Source organism: Protopterus annectens, chromosome 10.part0 (assembly GCF_019279795.1).
Source record: "Protopterus annectens isolate FY-2018-M chromosome 10.part0, PAN1.0, whole genome shotgun sequence".
In the NCBI taxonomy this organism is placed as follows: Eukaryota; Metazoa; Chordata; order Ceratodontiformes; family Protopteridae; genus Protopterus; species Protopterus annectens.
This window is the reverse complement of record NC_056744.1, coordinates 570,589,696-570,606,880: the sequence shown is the minus strand read 5'-3', so window position 1 is coordinate 570,606,880 and position 17,185 is coordinate 570,589,696. Positions and strand designations below refer to the sequence as shown.

The 17,185-nt window shown below is 46.2% G+C and overlaps 1 protein-coding gene across 2 annotated transcripts in view; it reads right to left on the bottom strand.

Moving 5' to 3' along the window:
• The window catches only part of SZT2 (SZT2 subunit of KICSTOR complex), a 3,556,133-nt gene that overhangs the window by 3,226,108 nt on the left and 312,840 nt on the right, over positions 1-17,185 (bottom strand). For both annotated transcript variants that reach the window (XM_044085412.1, XM_044085413.1), the window contains exon 11: positions 8,525-8,654. In XM_044085412.1, coding sequence (XP_043941347.1) covers positions 8,525-8,654 — 130 coding nt within the window. The remainder of the gene's footprint in view (positions 1-8,524; positions 8,655-17,185) is intronic.

The window sequence follows — 17,185 nt, the reverse complement described above, 5'->3', positions numbered from 1 at the left end:
CACTGCAACATCCGGTGAATGGATCCACCAAAGGAGAGACATCCTGCAGGTGTGACTGATCCTTATCGGAAAATTCATGGGAAGGTCTAGCCAAGACAATTGAACAGCTAGAGTCCATTGAAGGATCTGCATGTGAAGGCGTGCACAGGGGAGGATAGAGATCATGGCAGCCATAGAGCCCAGGTTTGGAAATCTAAAGTCCACAATTAGAGCAATGTGGTACCTGAGGTTTAAGATCCTGTCTGGCATTAAGAATACTTTTAGTTGCAAAGTGTCTAGCCATGCCCCGATAAAATCTAAGACTTGTATAGGTTGCATAAGGGATTTGTGAACACTGACTGTAATCCCCAGCCGATCTGCCAAGAGAAGGAAGTAGTCTCAGGCCAGACAAAGAAGACACTTGGTGGAAGCAGTGAAGAGCCAATCGTCCAGGTAAGGAAATACCTGAATTCCCTGAAGCCTCAGGTGAGCTACTACAACTGCCATAACCTTGGTAAATACCCTGGGGGCTGTGGTTAGACCAAAGGGTAGAGCTCTAAATTGGAAGTGACTGGCTCCCAGCTGGAACTGAAGAAACCCCCTGGAGCTTCTGTGGATCTTGATATGGTAGTAAGCATCCTGGAGGTCTAATGAGCACATCCAGTCGCACTCTCGGAGATAGAGTAGAATGGACTGTAGGGTGACCATCCGGAACTTTTGTTTGGTGAAAAACAGGCTCAAAGGTTGACAGGTCTAAAACGGGCCTGAGGTCTCCCGTCTTTTTTTGGCACTAAAAAGAACCTGGAGTAAATGCCTAATCGGGACTAGTTGAGGGGGAGTGGTTTGATGGCTCGTTTGTGAAGCAGCTTTGAAACCTCTAGAGCTGTGGCCTCCCTGTGAGTGGATGGGACATCTGGGAGGCGTCTTGTAGCACTTGGAGGGGAAACAAATGGGATAGCGTAGCCTCTGGATATTATTTGTAGCACCCAATGATCTGCAGTTATGGACTCCCATGCCGCTGGGTGCAAGGACAATCTCCCCCCAACTGCCTCCAGAGTAGGACAGTCAGGCAACCCCTCAGGGCTGCTGCGTGGGCCTGTCAGGAAAAAGGTTCCCTGGACCGGAAGTTCCTGGGACCCCCTCTACCTCTGGGTCAGCGTCAATCCTGTCCCCCCCCTCTGCCTCTGGGGGATGAGTTGTCCTGAAACTCCTGGGAAAACTGTGATTTCCAGAACCACATCTTCTTTTTCCCTCTTTGGTTCCTAGAAAAGGACCACTGAGGGTTAGAAAAGTGAATCCTGACAGCAGACAAAGTCTTCCCGTCTTTTTCGCTCTAGACAAGAGTGTCATGTACTGTCTTCCCGAAAAGGGAGGAACCATCATAGAGAGCATTGGTAAATGATGTCTTGAAAAGGTCCGCAAACTGACACAACCTGAGCCAGGCGTGTCGCCTCATGGCTATGCCTGTCCCAGCCGCCCTAGCTGCTCCTTCTGTGGTGGGGGAAAGGAGGCGCATGGACATGTTTGATACAGATTTCAGAGTCAACATTTTCGCAGAGAACAATTGTTTGTCCTACTGCGATAAAGACTCTGGGGAAGACTCAGCGAATTCTGAGACAAAGTCTCGCTGCAGCCGTATAACATGTGCCAAATAGTTCAGCGCACGGATGAAAAAGGTCGCTGATGAATAAACGCGCTTCCCAAACCTATCTACCGACCTGGACTCCTTGTCCCGAGGGTGGATTGAGGAACTCTCTTACGCCAGTTCCTTCTTGTTGGCTGCTGCGACCACCACAGCGTCAATGGAGCTCCTTTAGACCAAGGTTATCTGTCTGTGGGAGGAGACAGAATCCTGTCAGGGCATTTGGGGATCGGCTCTATGGTGTCAGGCTCCTTCCATGCCCGTGTGGTGATAAGCTCCACCAAAGGGTCCGCTGGCAGGGACACCCATGAAGTAGATGGGCCCATGCCAAAAGCCTCCAGGAACACAGACTCATCCGTAGAAGGTTTTGGGGCCGACCAACCTCCCCTCTGGTGGATCTCAATGATGTCTCCGAAGGAGACATCCTCGGGAGGTGACCTGGGGGAACCTTCTCCATCTAAATCTGTGTCCGTAGTGAGGGACTCAGGGGAGTCCAAGTGCCTCCTTTTGCACTTGCACTTACAGGGGCCTTCTTCAGTTGGACTCTCTGAAGAGGACTCGTGAGCCGCGGGGGGTTACTCAAGGGGAATAACCTGGGGCTCCTCTGGCACGGGCTGTTCCTGAGACATGTTGAAGGGAGTAGTCACTAAATCCAGTAAAGTCTGGGTAGAATCCGAGGAGTCGGGCTGAGGTCTCAATCCCTGGGAGAGAGCCCTCTCCACCACTTCAAATGCCGAAGGAGAGCGCACCTCCTTGGCACCAACAAGGAAGAAGCTCTCCCCAGGTCTGAAGCGGGAATCTGAGCCGAAGCGAGGGTAGGCTGAGCTCCAAGTGAATGGTTCGGATCCGAAAAGGTTGGAGCCAAAGATGGATCCATTCCCTCAGGCTCGACTCCCTGTCCATGGCACAGAGTCGCTCGGATACGAACTGGCCAGATCCGAGGAACTCAAGGTAACAGCCGGAGTCGAGGCTGGAGGAACCGTCGGCGCCGAGCTACCAGCTCCAAAGAGTCTTGGATGCAAAAACCCCAAAGCAGCCGTATGGATCGGGGAAGGAGAAATAGGATGGAAGAAGGGCATGGAGGTCCCACCTCCAGAAGGAGAGGGGCCTGGCAAGACTCCCATCTGTATTTGGATCTGAATGAATCTCCACATTATCCTGTCCATGTCCAAGTCCAACAGACTCAGAGTCGATCGCGAAGAGGCAACCGACTCGGATCTGGCTGGTCTGCAAAGCAAAGGTGAGGAAGGCCTCAGATCTGAAGACTCCATTGGCTCCGGTGAGAAACGGGGTGAGCGGAATCTAGAAGAAACTGGTCTTAGAGTCTCTGATGATGGGCTAGGGAAGGATTCCCTATCTGGAGGCCTCCTATCCCTCTTCCTCTCTGTCTTCCTTGCATCTTTCTCTATCCTTGTGTTCTTTTTCTTTGTCTTTGTCTTTATCCTTATCCTCCCCCACACCAACACAAGCGTGAGTTTGAGTCCCTGTCTGGGGGAGGGGTTGGCGGGAGTACCAGAAACCGAGGCTGTGGCAGAATCCAGCATGGAGGCAGGGAGAAAATCCTTGGCAACCAATTTGACCTTCCTATCCCTGAGGGCCCTAGGGTTAAAACCAGCACAGACTGCACACTGAATAGATAAATGAGGCACTCCCAAAAAGATTACACACACAGCATGACCATCAACCGGTGAGAGCTTATGGCCACACTCTGTGCATTTTTTAAAGACTGACTTAGTTTTGGGCTATGGCTGATCAGCCTAACAGTCACTCCTGAAAGAGAAAGCACAACACACTACAGCACACACACTGAAGGGATGTGGGCCTAGAGAGTACTCTAATAAGAAAAACTTTTTTTTTTTTTTAAACTAGAACTGACAAACAGCGTACACTAAAGGGGAGGAAGGGAACACTAACTACCACTTTCACACAGAAAAGATTGAAGTAAACACACTTACAATCCCTGAAGCTCAGAGCAAATGAGACCCCGATGCTCACTATGGCGCAGCAAATGAGATCTGGGGGAAGATATGAGATGGTGGTGTATTATGGGTAGGGGGAGGAGCTCGGAGCAGATGCTAAAAAATAAGTTGCCGGCTCGGATCCGATATGGATCCGAATACCCACAGGTTGCAGATAAAATGAGGTTAACTACTTCAGATGCCATATTATCACAGACATGGAAATTAGAAATTGGTGCAAGTTGAACCTTGACTGTAGAAGAACTGGCACTTTGCTGAAATATCCCTGCTAAAAATTCCAACACTGCTGAGACTGGGGCAGTGAAGGGATCTAGGGCACGCTGCAAGGCCCACATTGAAAAACTTTTCCATTTACTGGAGTACACCTTTCTGATGAAGACTTATGAGCTGCCACCAGGATCCTTTTGACAGGTGAGGATAAGCCAGGAGTCCTGACAATCACGGGAACTGGAGCAGCCACGTAGTGAGCTTCAGACTGCCCAGATCTGGATGGGGAATCCCTGACGGATGAGAAATAAGATTTGGAATTAGATCCAACATCCATGGTGCAGCCACCAAATGAGTCCACAGAGAGGGGAACCAGACCTGACGAGGCCAGAATGGAGCAATGAGGATAACTAAGCTCCCCAGCCTGCAAACTTTCTAAACGAATTTTGGAATCAAGGTCAGAGGAGGATAAGCATACAGGAGACCAGGGGGCCAAGCATGAATAACAGCGCCTCTGGTGCTTTCCCCCAGTGGGGGATTCAGAGTGAAGAACTTGCTGCATTTCGCATTGGAAGGAGAGGAAGAGATCGCAGCAAGGGTGACCCCACTTGAGAAAGATCTGTTTTGCTACTGAAGGATTCAGAGACCACTTGTAAGGCATCAGAATAGACCTGCTGAGCCTGTCCGCTAGAATACTAAACCTCCCCGGAATGTGCGTTGCCACCAGAAACCAGCCAGTGAAACCAGCCAGTGGAGATTGCCCCACTCCCACAATTTCATGGCTTCACGACATAAAGGGTAAGACCTGGCTCCCCCCCCCCCCGTTTACTGATGTACCAGACCACAGACATACTGTCCGTATGGATAGCAATCGTCCCTGGGGGAAGATGGGCATGGAAAGCCTGCAATGCTAGAAGCACCGCCCTCATCTCCAGGACGTTGATATGCAATCTGGTCTTGTAGGGGGACCACATGCCTTGGACTCTCCTTCTCAAGCAGTGCCCCCCCCACCCTAGTAGGGAGGCATCCGTAGTTACTGTGGTCGAGAGGGAGGGTGGAAGAAATAAGTGACCCCTGGCCAGATCCAAGGAATGAATCCACCACAGAAAGAGAGTCCCTGCACACCCAAGAGATTCAAACAGGATGAGATAAGGGGAGCTTTATCATGAACCATTGGACCATGGGAATCCATTGAAGAACCTGCATATGAAAGTGTGCCATGGGCAAGAGACTGACCATGGCCGCCATGGATCCCAACGCCCTTAATACCATTTCCGCTGTTGGTGACTGAGCTTGAAGAATGCAAATGACGTGTAGCTTCAGAGACTGAAACCTGTCCAAGGTAAGGAAGAGTTTGGTTTGAATTGTGTCCAATCGAGCCTCAGTGAAATCTAACACTTGAACCAGGCCAGAGACGACTTGTTGAGATTGATGGTAATGCCCAACTGCTGGGCTAAGAGAAGAAGGGAATCCTTCACTTGATTCAGCTGATGCCTGGAGGGGGTGACGAGGAGCCAACTGTTCAGGTAGGGGAACGCCTGTATGCCCTGGAGACTCAGGTGAGCCGCTGCCACTACCATCACTTTGGTGAACACACTGGAGGCTGTGGTGATACCAAAGGGGAGCACTCTGAACTGATAATGATTGGCTCCCAGCCAGAAGCGGAGGAACCTCTGAGACAGCCTGCCCATTTTGATATGGTAGTATGCATCCTGGAGGTCGATTGAGTGGAACGAGAGTCCTGAATGTTCTGGGAATAGTTTTGAGATTTTCGGAACCACATCTTCTTGGCCCACTGCTGATTTCTCAAGAAGGTTCGTTGAGGGTCCGAAGAGAGGATCCCGATGGCAGAGTGAGTCTTCCCGTCCTTTTCACTCTGGACTAAGGTGTCACGTACCAACTTCCCAAAAAGGGAGGAACCGTCGTATGGGGCATTTGTAAAAGATGCCTTGAAGGGTTCCGAGAGGGCACAGAGCCAAAGCCATGCGTGGCACCTGATGGCAACGCCTGTACTGGCAAGCTCTAGTGGTGCCCTCAGTAGCATGGGAAAGGAAACACATAGAGGTGTTAGCGATAGAAGTCAGGGTGGCCATTCGAGAGGAGAAAATTTTCTTGACCTCCACCAACATGGACCCAGGGGTCAGCGACCTTCTTAACCAGGTCTCACTGCAGCCTAATCACGTGTGCCATATAATTCAGCATCCGCACAGAGAAGGCCGCTGAAGCATACACCTGCTTCCCAAAACAGTCCATCGTCCTAGACTCTCGGTCAGGAGGGTGGATCACGGAGCTCTCCTGAGTGAGCTCCTTCTTAGTGGCGACTGCCACCACCATGGCATCAACTGGGGATCCTTTAGTCCAATATGCCCTGTCTGAAGGGGGGGCTCAAACCATGTCCGGTTCCTTCCACACCCGAGATGTGATAAGATCCACTAAAGGATTCGCGGGAGGGGACACCCAGGAAGTAGAGGGTCCTATGCCAAATGCCTCAAGGAACACAGATTCATCCGAGTTAAGTTTTTGGGCAGACCACCTCCCACACTGGAGTAGGATTTCCATAAAGTCTCCAAAGGAGACATCCTCTGCGGGGGGTGACCGGGGAGAACCTCCCCCTTCCTCCAAATCAGTCTAACCTTGTGTGGCATATAATTCAGCACCTGCACAGAGAAGGTGAGGGACTCAGGAGGAGAGTCCAAGTGCCTCCTTTTGCATGTATGTTTGCGGGGGATCTCCTCAGTGTGGGTCTCTGGGGAGGACTCGCCAATGTCTCGCTTCTCCAAGAGAGAGCGCCCTGGGGCAAAGAAGCAACAGGCTGTCCCTGAGATGATAGAATAGCCAGGTTCATGCCCAAAACAGTGGGAGTCAGGACGCACTCGGAAGACGAGATCATCAAGGGTCTCAATGGGAGAGGACACTCTCCACCACATTGAAAGAAAGCCAAAGGGGAACTGGTTTCTCAGTCCTGAGAAGGCACAATTGTCAGAGCCGTAACCGTCTGACCCGACAGGAGAGCCGGAGCCAAACCTCCAGGCGCTGAGATCCCAAAGGGAAGACAGACTCTGTTCCAAATGACTTGGAGCCGACACCATCCCCTCAGATCCAGGGACGAGGCTACGGATCAGAGAAATGGACAGATCTGAGATAGTCTGATCTGATCTGCTCAAGGCCATAGCCGGCATCGAGGTGCAAGGTACCATCGGAGCCAACCCCTCAACGTCGAGTGTCCTCGGATCCAAGGGCTCCGAAACTGGTGGTCGGATTGGAGAAGGAGCAATAGAGATGAACACAGATAGCATGCCCCCAGCTCTGGAGGGAGAGTGGGCAGCAGGTCTCCAAACTGAATCTGGGCTCGGATAAACTTCCGCATCATCCTATCTATCTGTTTCAGAAAGGCTCCGGGTGGAGCAAGAAGAGGAGGTCACCAACACCAGCCTAGAGGGGCGGTGAGGGGAAGCCTGTGCCAGTGACCAGGTCTGAAATCCTCTGACTCCATAGAAAACCAAGGGGGAATGGAGCCAGGGAGACTCCTTCCTCGGAGCTGACCAAACTTTTGTTGGAGAGCCCACCAAAGCCGAGCGATCCGGGGATCGCTTTCTGGCCTTGTCCTTAGACTTGGTAGATTTGTCTGACTTGTCTCCATCCCCAGACCTCTTAGTGGGAGTTTGAGTCCCAGACACCAGGGCGGAGACCAAAGTAGAAGCCAGGGCAGAAGAGGCCTGTGCCCGGTAGTAGGAGGGTGAAGTAGGCCCCTCAAAATTAGTTTGTTTCTTCTGTCCATCAGTGCCCAGGGATTAAATCTAGCACAGATGGAACAGTAGGTGTCCAGATGGACTGCCCCAAGACATTCAACACAGAGTGTGGCCATCAGCTGGGGAGAGCTAGTGGCCACACTCCATGCATTTTCTGAAGCCTGGTTTAGGTGTATCAGGCATACTCCTAACCGAAGGCCTAACACACGCACTTACACACAAAAAAGGACAGAAAGAGAAGTTTTTTTTTTTTTTTTTTTTTTACCGACGCAGACAGCGTGAAGGGAGGTAGAAAAGATAGAGAAGTGGATAATAAGAGAAAATTAACAAATATAAGACACTTACCCAAACTTTATCAGCAGAGACCATGGATCGCGATGCGGACAATAGAGCGGCAAACGAAATCTGAAGGGAGGAGGGAAACAGGGGCATTATGGGTAGGGGAGGAGCTTTGAGCTTGGATCAGATGCTGGATATGCAGCCGAGTCAGATCTGTACAAGATCAGGTTGAAGACCAAATGAAGACAACAACTTCAGATTGTAAATTATCATTAGCAGTTACTGCATCACCTTTCTGATCTGGATTAATCAGTCTGAAAAAGAAATTTCTGTAACTAACAGAATGTTCAGAAACATCAGGCAGACCAACCATAATTACATCATCACTGTCTAGGACGGGACAAGAGAAAAGAGTATTTCTACTGCATTATTAATTCTGGTACAGACAAATCAGGCCAGATTTAAAAAAATACATAATTAAATGACAGAAAACTCTCAAGAAATTTCAATTATGACTGGAACACTTGAAATTATGCTTTTATTTAAAAATGCAACAAAGTGTTTGTACATGATATGTTAAATCTCCCAGGCCACTACTAAATAAAAATTAAAATAATTTAAGTAACAAACTCGATACACATAGAGATAAAACCATAATATTTGAACTGTGATAGCTACAAAAAACTCACAGGTGTTGCAGAGCCAGGTGGTATGTAGAAAAGCGGCACACCATTCTTGGTGCTTTCTGGGACAGTGTAGTGCTCAGGAACGCTGTTAAAGGATTGCAGATGAACAAGCATTTGGTCGGTCTGGTTGATGCTAGTAAGAAGTAAATAAAATTAAATACATAATTTTTACTATATAATTTTTCAGTAACTTTACTTAAACAATGTCTGAAATGTTCAAGGTCATAGTCATACCCATTGTACTACCATGTCAAACTGGAGCAAGTGTCTAGAACAAAAGGTAGACCCCTATAACCAAAGAAAACTACTCTTAAGGTGAGATGTGTCACTTCATTTAAAGTTTAGAAGGAATTTGGATAGAAGTACTTAAAGCACTACTTCAGAATTCTTGTCAAAGTCCAACAGAAGTCAACAAGCAGTATGGTGGACTGTAGGTAGTGCAGCAAGACAAATGGAAGATATCAAAATTCATATCGCATAAACATTTTTTTCCCTGGAAACTGGAAAAGACAGTCTAGAAAATATACCAGAGCAGTATCCAGAGACCTAGCAAATGCTTCACAACAGAGTACAAATTAAATACTGACTAACCACTGCAATGAATACACTGGTGACTTAGCAACAGTCAATGAACAAAAAATTATAAAACAATGAAAAAAAAATGAAACAACTAGCCTACTATGCTTGAACTTGGTGCATTCACTATTGTTAATCAGGTATAAAAAAAAAAACAAAAAAGGACTGATCAGTGATTCAATTCATCAAAATATCAACTGCAAACAGTAGGAACTGACTATCAGTCCTAACCTTACACTCTGTGGGTTGGGGGCAGAAGCTTCAAATATACCGTTTTAAAGATTATGCAAGTACACAAAATTTGGCTGCATAAATTTTGCATAAGCTAAAATCTTCTGATGCCCAACAATTTAAAACCATTTAAAGTACAAAGGACTCATGTAAGTGCAGTAATACTTGTACAGGACAGAACTAGGCAGCACCTAGCCTGGGAATCCAAGCCTTGGCAGTCCTCTTGGCTAACATATACATATAAGCAAGGCACATGTTCCACTCACCTGATGCCACTGCACTCTGTGGCTGGCTTCTAGGGAACAAGGAAACATGCCAATATATCCAAGAAGAATGCAGGTCATCCCGTACCTCTCAAGGGTACCTCTTTACAAGGAAAGTTCCTCATTTTCAGTCTTAAAAAGTCCATTAACAAAACAAAATCATATTCATTCATCAAATTGTTTTTTTACAAGTATAAAGTAATACACTTTAACCACCATGGGAACTTCCTAGTTCAAGTTCTTAGTAAACTGTTAAAAGTGTTCCATATCTTGCCCATTTGTTCCATATTATGAGCGGTAGTGCTCCACATTTTGTAGCTGGAAGATTGAGATACTGGTCAACCTAGTCACCCTAACTGTTGCCTGTATAACAGCTGAAATAATTAGGGAGGGGAATTTTACACACAGATAACTACCAGTGGAATGCAGTACAGTGAAAAATGCATTATAAAATTATCTTAGCCTTTTCACAGCAAAATCATTATTGCCACACAATGCAAACCACAATTACATGCCCGATGATTCTCTCTACACACACACAAACTTTTAAGAAAACCTAAAAAAATAATGCTTTGCATTAAAATAACTAGATGGCATACAATCTGATATTTTCAATAAATATATGTCACTTACATTACAGAAATACTTTTTGTTGATTACAAAGTAACCAATTATAATTAACACGGATGCAGGAACAAAAATGTGTCTTATTTAATTTGAAGCAGAGAAAGTACAGCACTGGCATGATTGATGAAAGGCTCTTTTGAAACAAAAAAACGTGAATAATTAGATGAAATATTTATTTATTTCAACCGAGTTAAAAAAAGAACATAATGGTGTAAAAGGAATGAATATGTGACCATTATGTTAAATGGAAATGTGTTTTAAGAGCTGAACATATACATTTTGCTAGACATACAATCTGAAATGGAGAAAAAATAAATACTGGACAAGAAAATGTAGCATTTCAAAGGCTAAAAGTGAAAAAGGGGAAAGTTAGAAGGAGTTACTGATTGACTAAGACCTACTTATTTAGCTATTTGTTTACAACAGGTAAACTCAGTAGAAAAGGGGTAACCAGGGCCTATTTTCAGGTTATGTGATTTACTCAATCACAATAGGCAAACTAAGAATAAAATATTAAACCCAGGACTACAAGACAAAGCTTATTAGCAGCTCAAAGCCTTAATCCTCTAAACTGCCAAAACACAGCAGTGGTGTAAGATGCTGAAAGCCTTCCCTTAAGGAGGTTTTCAGGGCACCAAAACTAATCTTCAAAATGTTGCATTCAGGCAGCCTACTGAACAATTCTATTTAATTTTTCAGTGCTTCTATGCAACCACAGACCTGTTATTTAATGGAACTACTAATACTGGCATTTGCAATAATTTCATCATAAAATACTTCACTGTCATTGTTCTCTCTCTCTCTGCACAAATATGAAACAAAAAACTAAATAAATACTACAATAAGTTCATTTTATAATTAAAGCAAACAACTGTGTATGCCATATTGTGCCATGATGTTGCTAATGTGCAGAAAAAAAGAAGTTATGTACTCAACATAACGTTCTATCTGTGTTATCCATTTTCATTCTTCCTCAGCTGATGCGTTTGGATCCAATCCCTCAGATCTGACTCGGCAGTTACTAAAGCTTGTGGCAACCAAAAACTCTTGAGCTTCTCCCGTACCCACAATGCATCAACCCCAATTACCTCAAAAATCTTTTTTACTGCCTTTTTTATTATTGAAAAGCTATATCTGGAGCTTATATAAAAAGAATAAGGACACACATGTCCACTAAGCACTCACTCTTCCAGAAGCCTTAAGGATAGGGGCTGGTGGGAGGGAAGTTGAAGAAGAATGAAAATGGACAACACTGATGGAACATTATGGTGAGTACATAACTTCTTTATCTGATGTAGTCAATCTTCATTCTATCCTCAACTGATGGGATAGAGTCCCCAGCTACCTAATTTCCAGGATGGACTCAAAGAAGGATATTCCTGAGCACCACGAACTAAAGTATGCCCTTCCTCTGGAGACCAGATCTAACTTATAATGAGTAATAAAGGTATGGGGAGTAGCCAAAGTAGTTGCTGCACAAATATCATCCATGGACATTATGAATGAAGCACAAAAGATGTTTCCATGGATCTAGGAGAATGAGCTTGGACTGTTTTTGTAAGAGAGTGAGGCACAACTTGTTATACACAAGGAAATTAGATTTGTTATCCATTTAGCTAGTGTAACTTTGGTAACTGGTTTACCCAATGTAGTTCTGTAAATGAAAAGTACAGTTGTGTACACTTACCATAAATGTAGATGTTCGAGTGTATTCACTGTTGCAGTCATTACATTTGGGTTATTCCTGCCAGGGTAGCCCTTGGCCAGCCCGAATACCAGAGGCTTAGTATTTCTGCATTGGTTGCTGTCGCTTCAGGATTGACATCAGGTCGTCAGTAGTATAAAGTAAGCCAGCCGACGCCATTACATCAGTTTTTCTTGCCTTGTCAGGAGCCCCCAAGTAGGAGCCAGGTTATGGTAGAAGAACCCCACCAGTAAAAAGTAAATACCAAAATGTCCCTTGTAAGGAGAGAGTGAAAGAAGAGGGGGATGGAGTGTGGGAAACCAGGACTGCAACAGTGAATACATTTGAACATCTTCATTTACGGTAATTGTACACAACTGTACTATGTTCTTCATGTTTCACTGTTGCAGTCATCACATTTGAGTTGATTCCCAAAGCTGAGGAAAAGGGTGGAGGTAATCAAGAAGACTAGGGGCTGGCTAGGATGCCCTGCAAGACTGCAGTGGCAAAGTCTGTCCTGGATTTGGGGAAGATAGGCAAGTGGTAATACTTGGTGAAAGTGTGAACAGATGTCCAGGTGGCAGCCTCCAGGATGTCCCTGGTGGGGACTCCTCTGAGGAATGCTGCAGAGGTGAAGGCTGCTCTGGAAGAGTGAGTCCTTATCCACTTAGGGGGAGGTTTTCCATGTTGCTTGTAACAGAAATGGATGCAGTGTGCTATCCATTTGGAAACTGTTTGCTTGGAGATGACTTTGCCCTCTGCCCCTGCTGCAAAGCTAATCAGTAATTGATGACTTTCTGAATGATTTGGTCCCATCTAGATAGAATTTGAGTTGTCTGTGCACATCTAGAGAGTGCAGGATCCTTTCCCCCTTGTTTTGTGGGTTAAGGGAAAAAGGTGGGCAAATTAATGGATTGTTTGAAAGCCACACTGGACACCACTTTGGGCATGAAGGATGGGTTAGTCCTGAGTGAAAGCCTGTCAACATGGAAGGTGATGAAGGGCTCCACAGCCATGAATGCTTATAGCTCAGAGACTCTTCTGGCTGAAGAGATCACCAGAATAAAATCTGTCTTCCAGGAGAGAAATTTTAACTCTGCTGAAGATGCTGGTTTAAAGGGTGGCAGGGTGAGCTTTTCCAATACAAAGTTAAGGTCCCAAGCTGGGGAATGTGCTCTTCTTGGTGGCCTCAAGTTGCTAGCCCCTCTTAGGAATTGTTTGATCAGAGGGTGTGAGAAAAGGGTGTGCTCAGTATGGAAATGAGCAGAGATAGCAGAGGCATGAATTTTAAATGAGGAAAAGGACAGTCCACTGTGTAGCAGGTCAGCTAGGTAATCCAGGATGAGAGGTAGGGAGGGCTGTGCCGTATCGGCTCCCTTTGCCTGAATCCAGGCGCAGAACCTTTTCCATTTGTCACCATAAGACTTTCTAGTGCTAGGGCATCTGGCCTCACGTATAACATCTAGAGCCTATTTACTGAAGATGGCAGCTTGATCAGTGGTCAGGGAATAAGCCAGGCTGCCAAACTGAGGGTCTGCAATTGGGGATGCATGAATTCTTCTTCCCTCTGGGTCAGCCTAATGTAGTTAGGAATTTTGTTCCAAAGCATGGGGAGTCTCTGTGACAGGAATCTGTCCCTCCAGCATGTTCTATTTATTGTTGTGGCGAGATTTAGCTCACAAGAGCGAGTGGCTTGCAGTGACCAGGATTTCTTTAGGTGGAGCATGTCCATCAATTCTGCGTTGGACATGGCTTTATAAGTCTGGCAGAGATCGCCTCTGAGTAAGCAATGCGCCACTGAGTACAGCCGGAGTTTTTCCAGTTGGGCTGCGTAGGACATATGTTTGAGGCCAGTAATCCTCTTGGTGAGGTACTTTTGTGGTATTTCCAGCTGTTGGAAGTGTCTTGTGAGGTACATCCCAAATGGGGCATTGTACTCTTATGATGGGTCTGATGAGTGATGAGTAGAGGGGCACTATAACCTCTAGTTCTAGATGCGAACCCTTTAGTAATTAGATGGGCTACATAGAAGGATTTCCTAACTACTTTGGCAATATGATTGTCAAAGGAGAGATTACTATATACCTGGGTCCCCAGATCTCTTATTACCGCTTCTGTATTAAGGAGGCTACCACCTATGTGGTAATTCATGGGTGTTTTGTTTTTCCCAAACGGGATGACTATGCATTTTTTGGCATTTAGCTTGAGACCATTACTTTGACACCAGGTGTCCGCCTCAGTAAGGCCCTTTTGGAGAATGTCCGTGTCAGCGGGAAAGTCAATTATGGCTCCCAGTTTTCAGTCCTCGGCGAACTTGGTTAGCCATAGTCCTCCTGTGTTTGCCTGTACTTCTGAGAAGTATATGCCAAACAGTAGGGGTCCCAGGACCGAGCCTTGTAGGACACCACTTGTGACTGGTTTAGAGTCAGACCTGGAGCCCACTATTCCTACCGTGTGAGTTCTGTCTGTAAGCCAGTTGGCAACCCATCTCGTGGCATAGGGGCTTATGTTCAGGCTGGTGAGTTTTTCTATAATTCCAGAGTGGGGAATGGTGTCAAAAGCCTTGGTGAGGTCAAGGCAGGCTGTGTGAACCACCTTCCCCTCATCTATGGCCTTGGTGACTGTCTCAAAGTCGTCAACAACGTTTAGTAGGCATGATCTGCCCTTAACAAAGCCAAACAGGGTCGTGTCAAGTGTTTGGAGGTTCCCAAAGTCTTTGTTAATGAGTTCCATGATGATGTGCTCCACAGCCTTGCAGACCAGGCTAGGCAGGCTTATGGGGTGATAGTTACCAAGGTCAGCTGTGGCCCCTTCTTTGTGGAGCGGAACAATCATTGTTGTGCGCCATTCTATAGGCACACAGCCTGTGGAGAGGCTGAGGTTGAACAGTATGTTTAGGTGGGGGGTTAGTTCGTTCTGTAGTTCGTGCAAGACACAGCCTGAGACACCATCTGGCCCCATTGACACTGTGCTTTTGGCATTAGAAAGGGCTGTTTTCACCTGTGCGTCTGTGAATTCCGGGACACTACACTTTTCCGGTATTGTTGTGGGCCCTTTTGGGGGTGAGAGGGGGGGTGAAGTTTGCACTGAATCTATCTGCCAGGATGTTGGCAATATCAGTAGGTTCAGTATATTTTGTGCTATTTTGCACCAGCTCAGAGCACATCTGCGAGTTGCCACTTATAGGTTTCATAGGTTGGTACTGGGCTATCTGCCTGAAGGTATATATTAGCCCAGCCAGGTTGTGCAGTATTCACCGCCTCTTTAGTAGTTCCCTAGACCCTTGTACTAGCAGCTAGTACCCTTGGCCCCTATCTAGTAGTGCTGTTGGTGTGATCCCTGGTGTGAACTTTCTGTTACCCATCCACTCATCAAGGTTCGTCTTGAAGAGTGATAGTGAGGGGCTCTGTCTTATGTAGATCGGGACCCTGCTCCATAGTAAGGGAAGTCTTTGCGAAGGGAATCTATCCCTCCAGCATGTTCTATTCATTGTTGCGTTGAGGTTTATATCCCTAGAGCGTGTAACTCGAGCAGATTTGGTTTTGCTAAGATGGAGCATGTTCAACAATTCTGGGTTGAACATGGCTCTGTACGTTAGACAGAGATCGTCTCTGAGAAAGCAATATGCAACAGAGAACAGTCTTAGCTTTTTCAATCGTGCTGCATTGGGCAACTGTTTGAGGCCAGTAGTCCTCTTGGTTAGGTACCTCTGTGGTCTCTCCAGCTGCTGGAGATGTCTAGCCAGGTACATTCCAATTGGTGCATTGTACTCAATAATGGGTCTGATGAGGGAAGAGTAGAGGGGCACCATTACATCCTTAGATCTTGATGCGAACCTTTTTGTGATCAGATGGATCACATAGAAGGATTTTCTAACCACTTTGGCAACATGGTTATCAAAGGAAAGCCGACTATCTACTTGGGTCCCTAGATCCCTTATTTCTTCTTCAGATTTCAGGGGATTACCTCCTATGTTGTAGTTTGCGGGTACTCTTTTTTTTCCAAAGGGGATTACTACGCATTTTTTTGCATTTAGCTTGAGACCATGGCTTTGACACCATGCAGCAGTCTCATTTAGGCCCTTCTGGAGGATCTCCATGTTGGCCGGAGACTATTATAGCACCCAGTTTGCAGTCGTCTGCAAACTTAGTCAGCCACAGCCCTTCCGTGCTTGCCTGTACCTCTGAGAAGTATATGTCAAACAGGAGGGGCCCCAGGACAGAGCTCAGAGGCACACCACTCGTTACTGGTCTGGATTCGGACATAGATCCCGCTACTCTTACTTTATGGGATCTGTCTGAGAGCCAGTTTGCAATCCATCTTGTGACGTAAGGGTTTATGCCCAGGCTGGTGAGCTTATCAATAATACTTGAATGGGGAATGGTGTCAAATGCTTTAGCAAGGTCAAGGTAAGCCGTGTGTACCTCCTTTCCCTTATCTATATCCTGAGTAACTGTCTCAAAGAAATCCACCAGGTTCAGGAGGCATGATCTGCCCTTGACGAAGCCGAACTGTGTGGGGTCCAGTGACTGAAGGCTTCCAATCTCTCCATTTATGAGTTCCATAATGATTCGCTCCACAGCCTTACAGATCAGACAGGTCAGGCTTATTGGTCGGTAGTTCCCAGGGTCAGTTGTGGCCCCACCCTTGTGTAGCGGGACCACCGTTGCCGTGCACCATTCTATGGGCACATATCCTGTGGAGAGGCTGATACTGAACAGGGTATTAAGATACGGGGTTAATTCCTTTTGGAACCCGCGTATGACACAGCCTGGGACACCATCTGGTCCCATGGAGGCAGTGTTTTTAGCTTTAGATAGAGCCTTGTTAACCAACATATCAGTAATAATTGGACTTACACAATCCCTAATAAGCCCTGTAGGTGGTGGGGGATTTGCACTGAACCTGTCAGCCAAGATGTTGGCAATGTCAGAAGGGTCAGTGTATTTTGTTCCATTTTGTACTAGCTCAGAACAGACCTGAGCGTTGCCATTTAGGTTTTTGAGATAGCCATAGAAGGCCTTATGGTTATCCTTGGCAACTTTCTTTTCAAAATTAGCTTTAGTTGACTTGACAATTTCTTACTAATGCTGATCAGGGGTGATTTTTCTACTTGAGATTTGGCCTTTTTTTGTACAAGTCTCCTCCTTTTATTGTAAAGTTTGCTTATAGCCAGGGTCCACCAGACTGGTTTCTTCTTGCTTGAGAAAGGAGTCTTGGTTTTATTTGGAATAGCACGGTCCATGCAATCCTGAAGATGCATATAGAGTGCCTTGGTGTAGG